General features: G+C 46.0%; 1 protein-coding gene across 2 annotated transcripts; it reads left to right on the plus strand.

The window, feature by feature from the left end:
- Positions 1 to 15: 15 nt before the first annotated feature.
- On the plus strand, positions 16 to 19,506 carry smarca4b (SWI/SNF related BAF chromatin remodeling complex subunit ATPase 4b). 2 transcript variants are annotated; one of them, XM_086157040.1, is made up of 34 exons: positions 16 to 114; positions 798 to 1,051; positions 1,617 to 1,749; positions 2,771 to 3,307; positions 3,435 to 3,533; positions 3,614 to 3,872; positions 4,082 to 4,208; positions 4,281 to 4,454; positions 4,568 to 4,741; positions 5,023 to 5,196; positions 5,930 to 5,977; positions 6,126 to 6,256; positions 7,144 to 7,201; positions 7,288 to 7,397; positions 7,486 to 7,633; positions 8,222 to 8,385; positions 8,485 to 8,551; positions 8,681 to 8,791; positions 9,395 to 9,637; positions 9,725 to 9,838; positions 9,973 to 10,080; positions 11,027 to 11,113; positions 11,553 to 11,599; positions 11,686 to 11,852; positions 11,936 to 12,099; positions 12,333 to 12,593; positions 12,679 to 12,756; positions 12,870 to 13,088; positions 13,180 to 13,442; positions 15,863 to 15,971; positions 16,053 to 16,154; positions 16,371 to 16,503; positions 17,814 to 17,953; positions 18,064 to 19,506. In XM_086157040.1, exons 2-34 carry the CDS (start codon positions 836 to 838, stop codon positions 18,097 to 18,099), a joined length of 5,001 nt encoding a protein of 1,666 aa, XP_086013166.1. In that variant the 5' UTR covers positions 16 to 114; positions 798 to 835; the 3' UTR covers positions 18,100 to 19,506. The 2 variants fall into 2 exon arrangements, with proteins under 2 accessions (XP_086013166.1, XP_086013167.1); XM_086157041.1 differs by having other exon boundaries at positions 12,333 to 12,560.
- Positions 19,507 to 21,908: the final 2,402 nt, after the last annotated feature.

The following is a 21,908-nucleotide window of genomic DNA, read 5'->3' on the forward strand; positions in this document are numbered from 1 at the left end:
TGCGCGGTGGGGCCGGCCGTGACTAGACATTCGGTCATAGCCGCGGAGGTGGAGGGGGGCGCTCGAGCCACGTCGGTGAGACAAATCCACGCTCGCAGGCAGATCGCGAACAGGGTGAGTACTGGAGACCGAATCGCGACGACGGTGCTGCATCTTCGCGTATCGCCCCGAATGTAAGGGGGGGCAAGGCGGGGGGAGGGGAGGCTTCACCCGCGGCTGCCCGTCCTGGTGATGCGGGTAGGTCGCTCGCATACAGTCCGCCATTCCCCCCCCCCCCTCCGCTCCCTCCTCCCGCTCCTGATTTTTTTGAATATCCTTTACAAGACACCCTTCCCGGAGAGAGGAGATTTTTTCCAATGGCCATTGTGCACAATTTAGCCCGACCCCCCCACCCCGATTCCCCTCCCTCCTCCTCCAGTTTCAAGTTCAGTGGGTGAGAACTCCCCCCCCGCATCCCCACCCCCACCAGCCCCTTGCAGCTCGAATTGCAAAGTGCACGCAAAGGAGGGTGTGTGTGTGTGTGTGTGTGTGTGTGTGTGGCGGGGGTGCGTCTTGGCGCAGCGCAGCGGGAGAGCGTCCACATCTGTCAGGTGTTTATTCAAAATCCAGTCGCATCCTACGAAAGGATCCTGCAGCCGCTGCACCGGGGGAGGGGTGGGGTGTGCGCAGATGTGCAGCTCCGTTGTCACAGCAACCCGATCGCTGCACGCACATCTGGAAAGAATTTGCATATTTCCATTCGCCTCCATCCAGAGGTTTGCACTAATTATTTTATTGTCCTGCTTCGACCCCTCCAGATCCCCGCTGCTCAACCAGGAGCAGGAGATCCGGGGAGATGTCAACACCGGACCCCCCCATGGGAGGAACCCCCCGACCGGGTCCTTCTCCCGGTCCGGGCCCCTCACCCGGGGCCATGCTAGGCCCCAGCCCCGGTCCCTCTCCGGGCTCCTCGCACAGCATGATGGGCCCCAGCCCGGGCCCTCCGTCCTCTGGACACTCCCAGCCCGGACCGTCTGGATACAGCCAGGACACCATGCACCCCCTGCACAAGGTACCAGCAGATATGCATTTTATTTGATGATGAAGAAACAAAAATATATATACGCATAGGCTTTAAACATGAGTGACAAGAAAGCCTTGATCATATAAAAGTCCAAAAACAAAATATCAGTGGAGATGCATTTTTTCATTTTATCTATGAATAAACAATATATATACATAAGATTAAAATTGAAATAGATAAGAAAAACCTTGATTGTTCAAAAATCCAAAAACAACTTTAACCTCAGTGACCTGTCTCACAGTATCCCATTTTAGAAATTGAGAAGATAATAAAATGCATGTGTTGTATTAACAATAAGCAGTTTACAAGCATTCCCACTGTTGTTTTATATTTATTTTATTTCTGAATAAGCTTTCTACACGTGTTAATTTCTATGTCTACATTTCATACATCGACCCTATTCATCCTCATCATTAGGGGAGACTTGGTATTTTAAATCCACCGTTTAGCCACGTTTAATTATTCAAACAGGTAAAATCGTGTTTTTTGTATCTTCAGAATAATATCTGTGATTTCTCTCATGTTTTGTTTTTTTTTTCCCCCTCTGTCTCAGCCTATGGAGGGCACACATGACAAGAGCATGAGCGAGGAAAGCCGCTTCAGTCAGATGAAAAGTTTGTCTATGAGGCAGGGTGGGCACAGCGGGATGGGTCCGCCCCCCAGCCCCTTGGATCAACACTCTCAAGGTGGGCAAACCCTGTGAATGCGGTCGAAGGCGTCACGCCCTTGACTTTATCGCCGTCTCCCCTTCCCGCATAGCCTCCTCCCCTGCATCACTGCTAACTGAATTTATTAGATTTCATTTCAAAGCTGTCCGTCATGATAGTTTTTAGGAAACAGTTGGATCTGTGTATGTCAGCGAGAAGGTCCCTGACTCAATTCTGACAGGGGGGCCTTTCTGTGTGGAGTTTGGATGTTCTCTCGGGTGTCTTTGTGGGTCTCCTCCGGGTTCTCCGGTTTCCTCCCGCAGTCCAAAATCATGCAGGATGTTCATCGGAGACCCTGCATTGCCCGGATGTGAAGGACGAGGTGAATGGTTATTTGTCTCGATATGACGTGCGTATGAGAAAGTGAAAGGTTGTCCGTCTCCATATGACGTGTGAATGAGAGTGAATGGTCGCATAGAAAGACCTTTTTTTTAGCACGACACCAGCAAAATTGAACTGCTGCATTTAACCCATCACGGATGACCCATGAGCAGAAGGCAGCTACTGAGCAGAGCCAGAGGAGCAGTTAGGGGTTCAGTGCCTTGCTCAACGGCACTCCGATAGGCGAGGAGGAGCGCTGGGAATCGAAGCCGGCACGTTCGGTTCCAAAGACAACCGTTCTAATCCCCTATATGTCTCTATATAATGCTTGAATGACAGAATGAATTGTTGTATGTCATTTTATTACATGTGAACGAGAGAGTGATTGGTGCTATGTCACTAAAAAAATGTGTGAATGAGAGATTGAATTGTTTTATGTCTTTAATTGACGTGTGAATGACGGTGAATGGTTGTATTCCTTTATATGACGGGTGTATGAGACTGTGAACGGCTGTATGTTTCTACTCTATATACGGCCCCTGGGACTAGTGATCGTTCCAGGTTGAACCCTGTCTTTCGCCCAATGACAGCTCGGACGGTCTTCCAAAAACTGTGATCATGGCTAGAATTTTGCAGGTTGTGTTTGAAGCTACACCTCCCTGTCTCTTGTGGCCTCCAGGTTACCACTCTCCATTAGGTGGTTCTGACCATTCCAGTCCAGTACCTTCAAATGGACCTCCCTCTGGTCCGCTGATCCCGTCGTCTTCGTCGTCGTCGTCATCCGTCGGTCCGAGTTCCAGCTCCACACCTCTAGAAGGCCCCAGCGCAGACCAGCACACGCTGGGTCCCAACAACCGTCCCGGTGCTCAGGGTGGCTCCGGCCCCGGACCGAGCCCCGGTCCCAGCCTGGGGCCCACTGTCCCTAGCCTTGGGTCCGGCCTTGAATCTAGCGGCCCTACTGGTGGCCCGGGAGTTCCAGGTGGACCCGGTGGTCCCACGCCTTTCAACCAGAACCAGTTGCACCAACTCAGAGCTCAGATCATGGCGTATAAGATGCTGGCTCGGGGGCAACCCCTCCCGGACCACCTCCAGATGGCGGTCCAGGGGAAAAGACCGATGCCCGGGATGCAGCAGCAGCAGTCCATGTCCAGCCTGGGTCCGGGCGCCGGAGTCGGGCCGCCGGGGCCGATGGGATCAGGCTACAGTCGAGCTCATGGTAAATCAATCCCAGCAGTTTTGGTGAGGGTTGCAGAAAATAATGTTGTTCGTATCTGCAGATAATCACAACTACCGTCATAGACCAACTCATCCTTTGAATAACATTTTTTTCTTATTTTTCTCAGGAATGATGGGCCCCAACATGCCTCCACCCGGCCCTTCGGGGACCCCTGCCGGGATGCAAGGACAAAACCCCAATGGACCTCCCAAGTCTTGGCCTGAAAGTAAATGCTCTCCTTTTATGCCTAAATCGTATCGCACAGTACTTTTTTAACTTTTATTCATGTTCCCCACTCCTTTCAAGGCCCGATGGTGAACGCAGCAGCCCCTTCCAACGCCCCCCAGAAGTTAATCCCCCCCCAACCAACTGGCCGACCCTCCCCCGCACCCCCTTCCGTCCCCCCGGCAGCCTCTCCGGTCATGCCTCCCCAGACCCAGTCCCCGGGCCAGCCGACGCAACCCCCCGCCATGATGCCTTACCACGCCAAGCAGAACCGCATCACCCCCATCCAGAAGCCCTGTGGCCTCGACCCGGTGGAGATACTGCAGGAGAGGGAGTACAGGTACTTGGGTGGCGCGGGGGAAGCGGGTTTTGCCATTTCATGTAGTCATCCCGGCTCTGACGATCAGTCTGTACGGTTTGCCATTTGCTTTGGGGGTTTCTGACTTGGTAGAGGGGCAACGACTTGAATCGGTACCATCTACCAAAATTGTTTAATAAATATGAGCGGGTTAGCGCACATTGTAAACGCTCTAGGGGATGCTCCTTCAGGTTACAGGCTCGTATCACGCATCGCATCGCCGAGCTGGAGAACCTGCCGGGCTCTTTGGCCGGCGACTTACGCACCAAGGCTACAATCGAGCTCAAAGCCCTCCGACTACTCAATTTCCAGAGACAGGTGTGTAACGCATGACATTCCCACTTTTCACGCCGCACGAGGGAGATCTTAATGACTCGCGTTTCTCCACAGCTGCGCCAGGAAGTGGTGGTCTGCATGCGGCGTGACACAGCTCTGGAGACCGCGCTGGACGCCAAGGCCTACAAGAGGAGCAAGCGCCAGAGCCTGCGGGAGGCCCGCATCACGGAGAAACTGGAGAAGCAGCAGAAAATCGAGCAAGAGCGCAAACGCAGGCAGAAGCACCAGGTGGGGAAGGAACGCAGCGGCAGCGTCATCTACACCAATCGCTGATATCGATGATTGATTTTCACTCTTCCCTGTCCCCCGTCTTCCACACGTGCTCCAACTTCGAATGGTAGGAATATCTCAATAGCATCCTTCAGCACGCCAAAGACTTCAAGGAGTACCATCGGTCCATCACGGGCAAACTACAGAAGCTCACCAAAGCCGTGGCGACATACCACGCCAACACGGAGCGGGAGCAGAAGAAAGAGAACGAGCGCATTGAGAAGGAGAGGATGAGGAGGCTAATGGTGAGAACACACACGCCTTTCAGTTTAAGTTTTATCCGACTATTTACAATTTATATATGTGTACTAGGCGGCATGATAGCTCTTCCGCTTCGCAGCAAGAAGGGTCTGGGTCAATGCCGAACAGGGAGGCCTTTCCCTGCAGAGTTTGCATGTTCTCCTCGTGTCTGCGTGGGTTTCCTCACACAGTCAAAAACATGCAATCAGCTCTTTGGAGACTCCATTGGTTTATGTGTGTGTGTGTGTGTGTGTGTGTGTGTGTGTGTGTGTGTGTGTCTTCTCAGGCTGAGGATGAGGAGGGTTACCGTAAACTGATTGACCAGAAGAAGGACAAGCGCCTGGCTTATCTCTTGCAGCAAACTGACGAGTACGTCGCCAATCTGACTGAACTGGTCAGAGCTCACAAGGCGGCGCAGGCCCTCAAGGAAAAGAAAAAGAAGAAAAAGAAGAAGAAGAGGGTGTGTACAGCAGAATAGATATTTTTAATTTATGGGAGATATTCTGTGAACAGTAGAAGTTTTTCTTTTCCTTTCGGTCACTCCCTCCGGTGGTCGCTACAGCCAATCACCTGGCTCCGTCTAACCCCATCCTCTTCTCTCACGTCAGCAACCATCTTCCACTCCCTCCGTAAATCTCTCAGGTCTCCTCCTTGGCCTCCTGCCGGGCAATTCCAACCTCAGCACCCAGCGTCAAACCTCCTTTCCAGAGCATACCTCTAGATTTTTACCCACATCTGCTTCCTGCTCTCACTATAGATCACAGCGTCATCTGCAAACATCATAACATAGCCTGTGGAGAGTCCAGTTTCAGCTCATTTGTCAGCCTTTCCGTCATCACTGCGAACAAAAAAGGGTCCAGAACTGATCTGCGATGTGCTCCCACCTCCGCTTAGAACTCCCTTGTCACACTTCTTTCACACTTCACCGCTGTTTCACAGTTCTCAACGCATGACCTGCAACCGTTCCAAAAACCCAAGCATTCCTCAGACGGTACCTTGGACCTTCTGTTTACCTCTCCCTCAACATTCTCAAAGCAAATGCTGCATCTGTCGTACTGCTGTTCACAAATGCTCACCTCTGCCCTGAGTCTAGTTTCCGCTACGCTTCCCCATAGCTTCATCGTGTGTCCACAACTGAAGTTACCTTTGTTCCAGTAGTGACTCCAGCACTCGAGCTGTGATTTGTGTTGCAGTTGGAGAGTGCAGAGGGACAGACTCCGGCCCTGGGGCCTGACGGAGAGGTGAGAACACATTTTTCAGATCTTTGCTATTATAAGTCTTCGAGATATCATGTAATGCCGTCTGTATGATTTAACGTCACGACTTCACAACAAGAGCAAAATCAGTCAGACGGGAACACTAACGGGCGCCTTGCATCTCCCACTGCAGCCTCTGGATGAGACAAGTCAGATGAGCGACCTGCCGGTGAAGGTCATCCACGTGGACAGCGGAAACATCTTGACCGGTGTAGACGCCCCCAAAGCTGGACAGCTGGAGACCTGGCTGGAGATGAATCCCGGGTGAGACCTAACGGAGAGAGGGAGGGCTCACCTTGTCCGTAGTCTATTGTGTCTGTAGATCTATTTTTATTTAATTTTGACTGTGGAAAACATGCCATTCCCTTCTAAAAAAAAAGGAGAGGACCTGCAGATGTCACTCTGCAAATGACAAGGACTAGGGACTATTTAATATGAGCTAAGCCTTTTCGTGAATGTAACATGGTGTTGATACTGCTTACGGGCATCACAAAAATATTATTTTTGCACTACCCCACTAACTCCAGCTTTACTTACCACTCTCATTTGTGCAATATTTCGATTTCGATTTAGATTCTTATATTCTCCATGACATCTTACTTATCCTTTCATTTGTGCTACCAACATTTCCTACTGTACATCTGTTATTTCTATAGCCATTCCAAACACAAGGCATTTCTTTTATTTTGTTTTGTATTATATACGTGTGTGTGTGTGTGTGCGCGCGTGCGTGCGTGTGTTCGTGCACGTGTGTGTGTGTATCTGCTATATCCTTTATTAGCATCTTCTTTCTATTATAACTTTTTGCACAAATTTCTACCCTGTAATGCTGCTGTGACAATTGAGTTATAGTCAAAAGTCTATGTTATCTTATCATGATTCAGTAGCTGACTGCTAAAAAAAAAAACTTTCTTCATTTTTAATTTAAATTTGATTTAAGTTTGTAATTTAAACAAAACTCATCTAAGGTGGAATCATGAAAACCTTTGAAAAACAGTTGGTTAGAGCTGCCCTGCTTGGAACTCATTATTCATTATTATTATTTTCATTTCCTGGTTTAGATACAAGGTCTTATTAACTCCAGCAGCTGAGGATAAATAAAAGAAGATATCGAAGAATTAAAATCTGTGCATGTATGTCTCTTCATCTAGTTATGAGGTGGCTCCCCGCTCAGACAGCGAAGACAGTGAAGAGGAAGAAGAGGAAGAGGTGAGCTTCCCCCCCGTGCGATATAAAATTATTGCGTGATATACTCCTTTGTCGCGCACCAATCCGTTTTTATCGTCACGCCGCAGGAGGAGGAGGAAGAGCCCCAGCCTTCGGCGGCTCCGGTTGAGGAGAAGAAGAAGATCACCGACCCCGACAGCGAAGACGTGTCGGAGGTGGACGTCCGACACATCATCGAGTAAGTACGCGTCTTGAGCCTCTACTGGTAAACGCCAACCGTGGCAAGGCGAGGTAAATTTATGCGTCTCCCCCTTCCCTCCTCGCAGGAACGCCAAACAGGACGTCGACGATGAGTACAGCGGCGCCGCGTTCGCCCGCGGGCTCCAGTCCTACTACTCGGTGGCTCATGCCGTCACCGAGAAGGTGGAGAAACAGTCCACACTGCTGATAAACGGACAGCTCAAACAGTATCAGGTGGGCCGAGCTCATCTTTTCTTTTCAACGTGATGATTATGTGGGTTGTTGGATTTTGACTGTTCGGGAGAAGGAAAGCTGTAAGATGGCAGCAGAGCGTTTTAATCTGTCTGATCTTAACCTATTATTAAATCTGATAGATGATCCCAGGTTCTCTCGAAAGAACCTAAACAAATCAATCCCTAGTTCTGTGTGTGCTCCTTCTCCCGAGGCGTCTTCTCTTTATTCGACGAACAAAAAGTCTTGGAAAAATTTTAACAATTCACTTTTATGCCAGACCCGTAAAACTGGTTTTAATAAACAGGTCAGCCCACTGTTTGTTATTTTGTTTATTCATTGACTATCTGTATTGCTTATCACTCTCTCATTCACTCTTCACAAACTGTATATATACCGGTATATAGGCCCCACCTAGTCATTTTTAAAAGAAAAAAAAAACATAAATAAGCCGCACTGGACATGCAATCAGTCATTCACTCATTCATATTTCGCACAGAGACATACAGCCATTCACTCACTCATTCAGACATTATAGAGATGCATGCAACCATTCACTTATTAATTCTGTTAAATCTGGTTGTGTGGCAGATCAAGGGTCTGGAGTGGCTGGTCTCCCTCTACAACAACAACCTGAACGGGATCCTGGCAGATGAAATGGGTTTGGGGAAAACCATCCAGACCATCGCGCTCATCACGTACCTCATGGAGCACAAAAGGCTCAATGGACCCTACCTCATCATAGTGCCCCTCTCGTGAGCTCCGACATTTCACGCGAACGCATTTTAACACCAAAGGTTTTTACCACAATATGCGGAGAATATAAGCAAATCCTGTTGTTTACTGATTTCCAGGACCCTTTCCAACTGGGTGTACGAGTTCGACAAGTGGGCACCCACTGTCGTGAAAGTGTCATACAAGGTGAGTTATGGCTTTCGAGCGCCTTTAAGCGATTCTAACTCAGCTGTGCGCAAGCACTTACAGCAAGAATATGCTTGCTATGTTTTTTTTTTTTTTCTTTTTTAAAACTATTTACCTTTTCGCTTGCAGGGGTCTCCCGCTGCTAGAAGAGCCTTTGTTCCCCAGTTGCGCAGTGGAAAGTTTAATGTTTTGCTCACCACCTATGAGTACATCATCAAAGACAAACAAGTTCTGGCGAAGGTGGGATTTAGGGTCCAGACACAAACCAAGGCAAAAAAAAAAAAAAAAATCACTTCCACTTTCCTTGATATTCCTTTTCATTTTACCTGAGGGTTTATTTTTGGGGTGTTGTTTTTGTTTCTCAAAGCCCATAGCCCTCTAAAAGTGTTTGCTCCAGCCAATCTGACTTCCCCCATGTGCTGCGTCTCAGTGCTTTCTCCTAGATGCTGCCACACACTGACACCGCCTGTTCACTGCCGCTCCCTCTGTCCTCTGTGGCCATCATGCTGCTATGCACTCTGTAGTCATATAGCCTTCCTGACAGTGCTGCCAGGTGGGTGTTGTAGAGCAGGCGGGAGTCTCCCTAACCCCCTCCCCACCATCCTACCCATGTGGTGCCGCCAGGCTTTGGCTTGGGATGGAGCCAGACAGGCTCATGAGGACAGACCGGGCAAGAGATCCTCCATATGTTCACTATTCTGTTTTTTGGTTTGTTTGGATGGGTTTGAGCGACGAGGCGGCGCAATGGTGGTTTTATCCAGATGTGCTCCTTTTCCTTTCCTTTCCTTACCTCACCTATCCGGCTCCCCTTCTTCTCCCTTCATCTTCCGACCCCCGATCCAGATCCGCTGGAAGTACATGATCGTGGACGAGGGTCACCGGATGAAGAATCACCACTGTAAGCTGACCCAGGTCCTGAACACGCACTACCTGGCCCCGCGTCGGGTCCTACTGACGGGGACGCCGCTGCAGAACAAGCTGCCCGAGCTCTGGGCGCTGCTCAACTTCCTCCTGCCCACCATCTTCAAGAGCTGCAGCACCTTTGAGCAGTGGTTCAATGCCCCTTTCGCCATGACTGGAGAGAAGGTACGACGGGTGCCGTTGAGTTTTTGTACTCTTCACGTGATCTCCGGTCTTCCGCCAAGCGTTTTCATGTTCTTCTTCCCTCTCCAGGTGGATCTAAACGAAGAGGAGACCATCTTGATCATCCGGCGTCTCCACAAAGTGCTCCGTCCGTTCCTGTTACGCAGGCTGAAGAAGGAAGTCGAGGCTCAGCTTCCGGAGAAGGCACGATCTATTTTTCAGTTAATACACGCGGCATCTTCTCGGGCAGATACACCAAGATAAAAATGGCGATCGGGCAAAATCTCTATTATTGGCATATAGTGTTGTTATTCCCACATGTCTGTTCTTTCCCTCAGGTGGAATACGTCATCAAGTGCGACATGTCGTCCCTTCAGAGGGTGCTGTACAGACACATGCAGGCCAAGGGGGTCCTGCTGACCGATGGATCGGAGAAAGACAAGAAGGTGGGGCTACGCGGCATCTTCACCGAGGTCTGAGCAGCTCAAAATGAACGGAAGAGCTGCAGTCTTTCAAAAATTAAATCTGAAGAATTATTATTGTGCTAAATCGCTAAACAAGATCGTTTTGTGACGCTTTCCAGGTCCGGACCACACTTTAAAACGATTTACAGAAACCCAACGTTCACCCACGACCAAACGCAAGGCGTGAGAGATAGAAAGCTGGTCTTTTTTTTCCAAAACAATGGATTTAAATGGTTGCAATTGGGAAAGTCACAGTCGTTTCGTTATTGATCGATTTGAAAACAAGAACTAGATCACGCAAGCAAGGGTGTGACAGATTTTGGGGGTTATGGGGGTTGAAATAGCTAATGACATTAAAAGTCATTAGATAGATTTTGCAAAAATGTGTGCCCTGAAATAGCATTAAATTCAATATCCAGCAACATTAAAAATATAAAAACATTCAAGTGTAAAAACAACATTCAATTTATTTTGATCAGGCTATGTAACATTCAAATTTTTGGATAGGAATAGTTTGATGATCTGCAATGGTTGACGAGCGGGACCCTTGCTATTGGTTATGGACTGTGTTCTGAATGCATTAAGATACAACACCGGAGATGGAGCAAAAAAGGAAACAAACTAACACTAATAATTAAACACAAAGTTAAATCCATGTGATTTTTTCGGTTCCATTGTCACTCAGAAGGTCATATGTAAGTATCTGCTACTGTGAAAAACCTATTCCAGATGTAAATGAACAACTTTATTGAAAATAAACGTATCTGCCGTTGGACATGCCCATTAAATTTGTTTAAAATGGCATATAAAGGGGCATTAAAAACCATTAAATTAGATTTGCTGATCCCTGCAGAAACCCTATAAATGGCTTAATCCTTTTGGGTCAATCCATTTCCAAGTTGATGCCATGGACTCCTGTGTTTTACAGGGCAAAGGAGGAACCAAAACACTGATGAACACCATCATGCAGCTGAGGAAGATCTGCAATCACCCGTACATGTTCCAGCAGATTGAGGTACTAGAAGCAAGGGGGTGCTAGTTTGATCGTATATACACTGCTCAAAAAAATAAAGGGAACACTTAAAAAACACATCCTAGTTCCAAATGAATGAAATATTCTTATGAAATACTTTGCTCTTTACACAGTTGAATGTGCTGACAACAAAATCACACAAAAATGATCAATGGAAATCAATTGTATCAACCCATGGAGGTCTGGATTAGGAATCACACTCAAAATTAAAGTGTAAAAACAAACTCCAGGCTGATCCAACTTTGATGTAATGTCCTTAAAACAAGTCAAAATGAATCTGTGTTGCTTCCTGAGCGGACACTATGATTTCACAGAAGTGTGATTGACTTGGAGTTATATTGTGTTGTTCAAGTGTTCCCTTTATTTTTCTGAGCAGTATATTTTAGGAATATTTAAAAAACATAGATTGAATGTCTCACAGGAGTCCTTCTCGGAGCATTTGGGTTTCTCTGGCGGAATCGTCCAGGGGTGAGTGAAAACTCCAACTACTCACACACACCCTCACTCAGACACTTATGCGATTTCTCCTCTTCTTCCTCGTGTTCCTCCATCAGCCCCGACCTTTATCGGGCATCCGGGAAGTTTGAGGTTTTGGATCGAATCCTTCCCAAGCTACGAGCGACGAACCATAAAGTCCTCCTCTTCTGTCAGATGACCTCGCTCATGACCATCATGGAGGACTACTTTGCCTACCGCAACTTCAAGTACCTCCGTCTGGACGGTAAACGTGTTTCACGGGCTGTGGAAAGTTTTTTTGGTATCGGCTCTCCTCTTTCATCTCCTCCCCCTCCGTTTTCCCGTCAGGAACCACAAAGGCCGAGGACAGAGGAATGCTACTGAAGACATTCAATGACCCGGAATCAGAATATTTCATTTTCCTGCTGAGCACGAGAGCCGGAGGCCTTGGTCTCAATCTGCAGTCTGCAGACACCGTGGTTATTTTCGACTCGGACTGGAACCCGCACCAGGTTGGATGCTCGCTAACGGAGCCATAGCATCGATCTCGACTACGATGCTGCAAAATATTCCCCCAAATATTTTCGGTCTCTTTACGAAAACACCCGAACCGTGGAGATGTTAGGTATCATATTTTACAATGAGAGTTGCAGAGAAAGCGGACGAGGAATCAATCAACTCGAGGAGAATCCAGGTGTCGTAGTGCTTCAACCCGTATTTATGAATGATCTTTTTCCCGTTCCAGGACTTGCAGGCCCAGGACAGAGCCCACCGTATTGGCCAACAAAACGAGGTGCGCGTGTTGCGCCTCTGCACCGTCAACAGCGTGGAAGAGAAAATCCTGGCTGCGGCCAAATACAAACTCAATGTGGACCAAAAGGTCATCCAAGCCGGCATGTTTGACCAGAAGTCTTCTAGCCACGAGCGCAGGGCCTTTTTGCAGGCCATCCTGGAACACGAGGAGCAAGATGAGGTCTGGGGTCAAGAAGTGTGTCTACGCATGAATGTGTGTGCGTGCACCCGCGACACACAATTTTTGAAGAGTTTGCTCTCTTATGCTCTGCTTGCCAATGTGTGTATGCTGTATCCAGGAGGAGGATGAGGTTCCAGACGACGAGACGGTCAATCAGATGATCGCCAGGAGCGAAGAGGAGTTCGATCAGTTCATGGTCAGTGTCCTGGCGCTCCCTTTCGACGGGGATCCAAAATCTTCGTCTTTGAACTTCGTCTTTTTTTTTTTTTTTTTTTTTCCTTTTGCTTCGTCCGCTTTTTTTGATCGCAGCGAATGGACCTGGATAGGCGCCGCGAGGAGGCGCGTAATCCTCGCCGTAAACCTCGCCTGATGGAGGAGGATGAGTTGCCCACCTGGATAATGAAGGACGATGCCGAGGTTGAGCGTCTTACCTGCGAAGAGGAGGAGGAGAAAATGTTCGGGAGAGGTTCTCGGCAACGGAAGGAGGTGGACTACAGCGACTCACTGACGGAGAAGCAGTGGCTCAAGGTTTTGAAGCTCATCGTTATAAAGGGGAAGACAGAGAGGGCTTTTATTTAAAGGCGGGCGTCCGTGTCAATCGTTTCTTTCCCACCACTAGGCGATCGAGGAGGGCACTCTGGAAGAAATGGAAGAAGAGGTGCGCCACAAAAAGACGACTCGGAAGAGGAAACGGGACCGAGACCTGGATCTGCCCGTGGCCTCCTCGTCCTCCGGAGGGCGCGGGCGAGGAGACAAGGATGAGGACTCGAAGAGGCAGAGGAAGAGGGGACGGCCCCCCGCCGAGAAACTCTCCCCCAATCCCCCCGTCCTCACAAAAAAGATGAAGAAGATTGTGGATGCGGTGATTAGATACAAAGACAGGTAGTGTGAATTGTCTTAAAGTGAAGCTGCATGTTTGCTTGGAAGGCCATTCTCGCACACGGGGGTTGCCGATTCGATTCTCTTCTGCTCCTGTATGTATGTTGAAGTACCCTTGTGCAAAGCACTGAGCCCCCAACTTCCTCCCGATGGCCCAGTTAATGCCTTGCAGTTCTGCTGCTATCAGCATGTGTGTGTGTTTGTGTGTGTGTATGTGTGTGTGAGAAAGAGAGAGAGAGTGAGCATCGTGGTTTGAGTTTATGGGGAGGGAGTCAACTATACAGTGAAAATGCTAACCACAAAAGCATTTCATGTATATCACGCTATTGTCTTGAAATTGGAGTACATGTGTGTGACTGAGTGAAAGCAATTCTGTTGAGGAAGACTATATGTCATAACAGCAGGTCTGTTTCGAACAATGCTTTCCAGATGGTTTCCAGAAATCAGAATCACAATCTCATTAATCGCCAAATGTACATGTACATTGGAATTTGGCACAGTATGACAACACCTTATAGCAGGAAATTGAAGATGAGAGAATAAGTTATAAGAAAAAGAAAGCAGTAGCTAGCAATAGAAACACAGGTTGTGCCCCGCAAGTCTGTACAATTTCACACACAATGAGAAGGGTAAGTGTCTTTGCGAATGGTGAGTGAACAAGCAGTAAGCTAGGTGTGACGGGTCCCCCTCTTTCCTTGTTGTCCACTGGTCCTACAGAGTTGTTAATGAGGGGGAGTGTCCATGGAAGTCCATGACCAAATCCACTGTTTTGTGGATGTTAAGCCCCAGGTTGTTAACTGGGAAGTATTAGACGGGTGCAGGACATGTACAGTTTGTGAGCTGTGAAACAGCGGCGAGGTGTGCTGCAAGTGTGACAGAGAAGTTCAAGATGGATGTGGGACTACATCAGGGAGCAGCTCTGAGTCCCTTCTTGTTTGCAGTGGTGATGGACAGACTGACAGATGAGGCAAGACAGGAATCTTACTGAACCGTGATGTTTGCAGATGACACTGATCTGTAGTGAGAGCAGGGGACAGGAGGAGGAAAATAGAGAGAGGTGGAGATGTACTTTGGAAAGGAGGGAAGTGAAGGTTAGCCGCAGCAAGAATATATGTGCGTGAATGAGAAGGGCCCAAGTGGAACAGGTGATGTTACAGGGAGTGGAGATAAAAAAAGGTGGAGGATTTTAAGTACTTGGGGTCAAGAGTCCAGAGCAGTGGAGAGGTGTGGAAAAGAGGCCAAGAACCAGGTTCAAGAAGGTTGGAACGGCTGCAGTTAATAAAAGACTATCAGCCAGAATGAAAGGAAAGGACAGCGGTGAGACCAGCGATACTGTCTGGTTTGGAGACAGTGGCATTGAAGAAAAGTTAAAAAGCAGAGCTGGAAGTCACAGAGGTGATTGGTTTTAGGAAGGACAGGAGTCTCTCAAAACTCTACATGACCACAGACCACAGCAACAGGGCTGTAGTCTTTCAGACATGTTATCCCACTGTGGAACCGGTACAGCGGTGGATGTCTTGATGCTGGAGAGCACAAGACATTCAGAGACGGAGTAATTGAAGATGTGTGAAAACATCGGTGACAGCCGGGCAGCTTCAGTGTTGCTGGGGAGACACTATCGGGTTCGGGAGCTTTTCTGGGTTTCGGCCGAGAAGTGACCTCGATAATTTGTCGGGAAGGTAAGGGTGGGAGGACAGGGGAGAGGGGAGGGAGGGAAGCGAGGGATGGAGGACAGTGAATGGGTGGAGCAGAATCAGACTCAGAGATGAGGCAATTACAGTGCACACGGGATATATTGTATCCTAGAGCGGATAGCCAATATCTATAAATGTATAAAATAAAAATGAATTTTAAGAATAATGGTGAAATAAAAATAAAATGGAAAAAAGAGTGAAGTGACCCCAACATATGTAAATAAACTACAAATCACATAGAAGTGATGATTTAAAAAAAAATTGTAATATAGCGCTTTGGCCGAACAGCAAGAAGGTCCCCGATTCAATTCTGACAGAAGGCCTTTCTGTGTAGTTTGCATTTTCTCCCCATGTCTGCGCAGGTTCTCCCCCTAAAACATTCAGGAGGTTCATTTAAGACCCCCAAATTGTCCAGATGTGTGAATGAGAGTGAATGATCGTATATCTCTGTATGACGTGTGAATGAGTGGGTGAATGGTTGTCTCTGTAAGTGGCCCTGTGATCGAGTGGAAACCTGCCTTTCACCCAATGACAGCTGACATAGGCTCATATAAATACCCCCCCCCCCCCCCTTAGAGAATGAATAAATGAATAATTTTAGAATATGCAAGATGTTGGTTAAAAATCCGATTCCTTCAACATCAGCACGAAATTAGCGTTTAGCTGTGAATGAGTGATGTTTGAGTTTTTTTTTTTTTTGTCTTACCTCGGTGACGTTGTCAACCGCAGCGCCAGCGGGCGCCAGCTGAGCGAAGTGTTTATCCAGCTGCCGTCCCGAAAAGAGCTCCCTGAGTACTACGAGCTGATCCGCAAACCCGTGGACTTCAGGAAGATCAAGGTTCGTTCAGATTTTTCCGCATTTCTGTCACCGCGGCTGAGACTTGATGAATAACACCTCCATCACCCGATCCGTCTCCAGGAGAGGATTCGAAGTCACCGCTACCGCAGCCTCGGTGATCTGGAGAGAGATGTCATGCTGCTTTTCCAAAATGCTCAAACCTTTAACCTGGAGGGATCGCTGGTAGGAGCCGCACAAAAGACACCCATTTCCATCTCTTAACAGTGAAACCATACACCGCTAAACTTTAGCAACGAGAGCATTTGTTGTTTTGATATTATTTAACTGTCATAACTTGAATTATAAGTAAAAATTCCATGTAGATGTTTCGATGAATCCCTGAGATGTGGGTATTCTGTCATCCTTTATTCAGCAACGATCATCTCCTTCCTCTCACAGATCTACGAAGACTCCATCGTGCTTCAGTCGGTGTTCACCAGCTTGAGGCAGAAGATCGAGAAGGAGGAGGAGAGCGAGGGCGAGGAGAGCGAGGAGGAGGAAGATGAGCAGGACGAAGGCTCAGAGTCAGAAAGTGAGAGTGGCGACTCAGAGAACATCTGAGCTGCTTTGTCGCCTTCTTGAGCAGAATTTTAGTCTCATTGGTCACTCTTTGGTGTATTGAGGGCTCAGACTCGTGGCCCGCGGGCCAATTGTGGCCCTCGGAACAATATTTTGTGCCCCCCTGCCTGAAATCAAATCAAATACAACAAAATGCATGGAGAACTGAGAAGACAGAGCTGAGACATAGCGTTGTTGAAATTGCATTTACTTTTCTCCATGAATCTCAGGTTGTTCGTCATGTATTTTTTAAAGGAACAGTTCATTACATATAAAGATTTTTATAATTACTTGTTCTCCTCTACACTGAAACAAAGGAAAGATATGGGCTTAGTGTTACTTCTAGGTAATTCCGCTATGATTTTACTGGTCCGGCCCCCTTGACATCAAATTAGGCCGGTTGTGGCCCCCGGACCAAAAATTTGTTTGTCACCCCTGATTTAAGTAAATGATTTTCCCCACAATATCGTGTATTCATGGAACAACTCCGCCTCATGATTTTAACCCACAATGACGGTGAACATTTCCAAATTCAAATTTTATAAATTCAATTTCACTACCATTTACTTTTTGCAAGAGCTGTGAGAAATTATTTTTCAAAACCAGGTTGGTCAGTCGCCCCAGTGACAAAGAAGACCTCAGATTACTCTTATCAATTGTGAAATAGACACAGCTTGCAAGTGAAAATGCAATAAAGCGGGGAAACACACGGCATCAGAAACATCCCGCATCACCAAAACAATGCTAGATAATCGTAGTCGCACCAGTTATTTAGATGCACAAGAAGCTGAAGAATAGACGAGATCAGACGAGTTACACTGTGGTATAAAGGGCTAACAACTGCCTCTGCTGTGCATTAAACCTCAAAAAATTAATTAATCATGAAAAATAAAATTGCTGTCTTATTTCCTCCTCCAATTGAATGCCCCCAATCTAATGGATGCAGCGTCGCCCCCCCAGGCTCTGAACACCTCTGTCCAGCAGATCCTGATCCTGAATGCAGGATCAGCGATGTCTTGGCAATGGGTGTGAATACGATGACAAACTGTCGGCCGCCAACTTATGGATTGGTGTTACAGATATTATGAATGTATATCAATATCTATACTAAGATCAGATCTTTGCAGAAACAATGAAAGTGTTTGGCAGGGTGCTCTTGCCATCTTATCAGCTTGAATTCTAACCTTATTCCTGAAGCAGTTCACTGATCATCTAGTTCTGGATAACATCTCGCACCTCTTCGTTTCCCTCCCTCACGACGCTCGATCGCCCTTTTGCCTGTAGCTCGTTCCGTCAAAGTGAAGATCCGTCTGGGCAAGAAGGAAAGAGGGGGGGACCGAGCAAAGGGGCGCGTCAGACGAACGGGACGCACCAGAGCCAAACCCGTTGTCAGCGACGACGACTCTGACGAGGAACAAGAAGAGGTAAGTCACCGTGTGTGCATGTGAATGAATGTCTTACTTCTCTCGTTATTCAATGTTCTGACACGAGTAAATGTAAACAAATAGAAAATCCAAGTCTTCTTTCCTCCCAGGAGCGTTCCCCCAGCGCTACTGATGAAGAGTCCTGAGCTTCATCGGAACATGAATGAATAAGGAGCATGAAGGGATTTTCCACCAACTCACTTGTAAACTGTAATTCAAACACATCTGCCAGCTCCATCCAGCCTCCCAATCAATAAGGCAGAAACAGAAGAGGTTGCAATATCGCCAGTAAACTGTAGCGACACACTGATTTGTTAACTTATACTGATATTTACGTGGACTTGTTGAAATGAAGTGAATCGGATGGGGAATGTCACACTTTTTAAGTTTTGTTTATTTGCACCTTAAGGGAGCTAATGTACTCCACGGCAAGTTTTCTTGTCGGTTTTGCAGACATTATTTAACGTGTACGAAGACCTGACTCCAATATGAATTTCAGAGTCGAAGATGAGTTAATAATGAGAAAGGATTTCATGGTAATATAAATGTCTGATGTTTTGACCTTGTACAATGGACACGGTAAAACAGCTATTGGGCTACGAAATGTGTGCAGGTTATTTTTCCATCTTTTATCCAAAAATAGTCCAATGAAGTCCGGATCATCATTTCCCTGATTACTTTTCAGCTCATCAATAACAAAAACATCATATTAATTAGACACTAAACGTGACCTTAGCCAATACCAAAGGGTTTGGGTCGTCAGGAAGCAAACTCCCTCTCGATGTAAACGGCAAATGTTTTCACTCAATGCTCGTGCTGTTTTGCTGTATTTTAAACCAACCACCCTTGGACGCAAACCAACCCGGCCCATCGTCTCTGGGGGCTAAAGCTAGCCATTTAAAACGTCCGTGAACAGAGGTGTGTTTACACTGCGTATTTATGAGCAGGCTAGTGTGTTTTGAGTTGGATCTTGGGCCGTAGACGTTTTCTGATTTCTCAGAAACTCGCAGTTATTCGACTGAGGTCTAAGGAAGGTGAGTCCAGGCCACACTTCCGTCCTGTGTGTAAAAACAACCTTCTGCTGCTGCTTACCTGTCTCACTTCCAATAGAAGCACTTATAACTGTTGATTGTAGAATATTGAGCTTATGATTCATCAATGAGTACTGTACCTTTAATTGCTTCTCCCTCGGTTGTCGTGATGATCCTCTGGATTTTTGTTTTTTAAACTGTCTGATGTACTCCAGCACTTTTTATGTTTTTAATTTCAAGACAAAGGACCAGAGGGACAGTCGCTCTTCTCTGTTTGTGAATGCCTCACGGCTGCAAGGTGTTGGATATGCTGTAAAGGAAATTTTTAAAGTATCGAGTCAATGCACGTGTGTACAGCTTGCAATACCAGTACTGTACTTTTATCTTGATGGTAGGTAACTAGACTTAAGGACGTACAACCAAAGCTTCGGTGTTTTCCTCACTAATATTCAGATTTGCCTGTGTCGTGTTGTGTCATGATCGCTGGAATTCAAAACGTAACAATAAAATGCAGCAAAATGACTGTTGCGTTTTTTATTATGTTGATCTGAAATTGTAGATAAATTGCCATTTAATAGAGGTGAATTGGGTGGTTACTATAAAAAAATTGTACGTATATATATACATATACATATAAAAATAATTTAGATATGTATATTTAATAAAAGTAATTTTAATTTCTACCAGTATTGCTGTTTACCCTGGCAAAATTTACACTCTAGAAAATTGCCAAGATGTTGATTGGGTGGTCACTATACAGTATTGCATTTTAGGCACACACAAAATCATATATAGAAGTGTAATTTCTGCTAGTATTGCTGCTTCCCATAGAAAAATTTAACTTAAACAATGTAGATGCTGTAGTCGCTAGATATCCATTCAAACATTGATATTTGTACTTTACAAGCACAAGGAGTGTATTTCATCTGATAAAACAATAAAAGTGGAGATTATGATAGTATTTAATAATTCAAATTACATGGACTTCAAGCGAGCGTCAATCATATAATTGATGTATTAACTCAATACATCCAATCGATGAACAATAATCTTCCCACTTATTCCGGTAAGTATTGCCGAGGCTGGATTTTAAGTTTGTTTTTGTTTTTTTGTTAATATTTATAGTTTAATTGACATTTTGCTGCATTCACGGATATTTTATTATCAAACCAAATGGCTGATGTATTTCATTATGACATAATAATGATGCACGTTTTATGTCTTCAGCTTTTAGCACTAGGAATAACATATCCTCTAAAATACACTAAAGATGCAGCAAAGTAGCATTCTATTACACTGGACTTGCTTTCAGTAGATCTGCATTTATTAATTATTTTCGAGTCCTTAAATGCCCCCAAATAAATTTTACACTGAGAAAGAAGTTTCCATGTAATGCATCTATCTGACCACAGGGAGGAGGTGTCATAATAAGCCAACAGCAGCATCACAGAGCAGGATTTATCCAGTCCCTCAAGCAGTGCCTTTTAAGGAAAAGAAATAAGCGGACCATTTTTTCCTCTCTAACAGTAAAGTTTATAAGCGCAGGGGCAGGTTTCAGGAGGTTTTAGTCAACGCATGCCAGTAAATCAAAATAAACTTTGTCTATATGGTGTAAACGACCTTCACAAACCTCCATGTTTATGTTTATTTTGTTTGGAGGTCATGTGACACAGGGCAAATACAGTGCGCCGTTTATTTGCAGAACAGGACCAACAGAGTGAAAGTTTGGTTTTGAAAAGAACCTCATCAGTGGGGCTTGTGTTCAAACTTGATGATGGAGAAAGGCGGTATCGTAATTTCTAGGAACTGCTTGATACCCGCAGTAAGTCGGAACCGGCAGTTAAACATGTGCTGGACGTAAAACAGATTTTGAATTTGGAGCCGTGATTCATTCCCTATTTCTTGTCTCTCCCCACCTCCCCGCCTCCCCATTCAGGGAAGGCAGAAATTCCCAGAAACTGCTACGCTCTGGGGTTAATAGATCCCAACCCACAAAAGGCAAAAAAAAAGGAAGGGGGTATCTGAGGTAGCCCATCCACCGTCCCTAGAAATTATTGAAATATGTAAATGTTGCATACATGTAAATTTCCCAAGTTTGTGTGTCATGCAAAGCTTTCAGTCTGACATAAAATTTAACAAGAGAGAAACAGATCTTAAATCCATCGACCCTGAGACAGTGGGTAGGACAGTTCAGGGTAGAAAACACCCTGTTTGTGCACAGAGTAAATCAGAGAATTGTGTACTGTATGTACTCTGTGTGTGTGAAATGGGTGATAAGTTTGATAAAAGCTCAAGGCTCTATATGACTCACTTAGGTTGGTCTGCACTTGTGGTTGTGTATGTTTCAGACACCGGCTCTGATTTATCAAAGCACTCGCTTACTGTGAAGAATAACTAAATCTCTATCTTATATCAATCTTTCCCTGATCAAATTGCCATTATTATGAATCCTGAAGTGAAACAAATTGCACAACATCCCATATACAGCAGTCTGTATGTCTGCTTTGGGCTACCGTATTATACTAAACTATGTTAATTGAATATTTAAAAAAAAAAGCAGGGACAATAGGCAGTGAAAATTGGAAAAAGGGATTGCTGCTGGCAGTGATATAATCCAGGAAAAAAGGTTGATTTACCAATTTTAAATCTGATGGCCATGTTTTTTCTTTACTGATTCTTGTCACAGCATTCTCTGTGCGGTAACTCAATTCTTGGCTTATTTCCACCAAGAATCAATGTTGTTGAAAAGGGGGTTTGGAGGCATTGTTCTTGGTATAACTCATTCGATACTTTCAGAAGTCATATCTTCCTGAATACTCACAAAGGTACGTTTACATATGGTGAATGACACATGGCTGTGTAGACATCTTTCTCTGAGGGCACGTTGTGTGTGCGTAGTAAAGATCAGCAGAAACATGTAATCC

This window comes from Fistularia commersonii, chromosome 12 (genome assembly GCF_037954325.1).
Source record: "Fistularia commersonii isolate RoL2024-O1a breed Wild chromosome 12, RoL_Fcom_v1.0, whole genome shotgun sequence".
Classification (NCBI taxonomy): domain Eukaryota; kingdom Metazoa; phylum Chordata; class Actinopteri; order Syngnathiformes; family Fistulariidae; genus Fistularia; species Fistularia commersonii.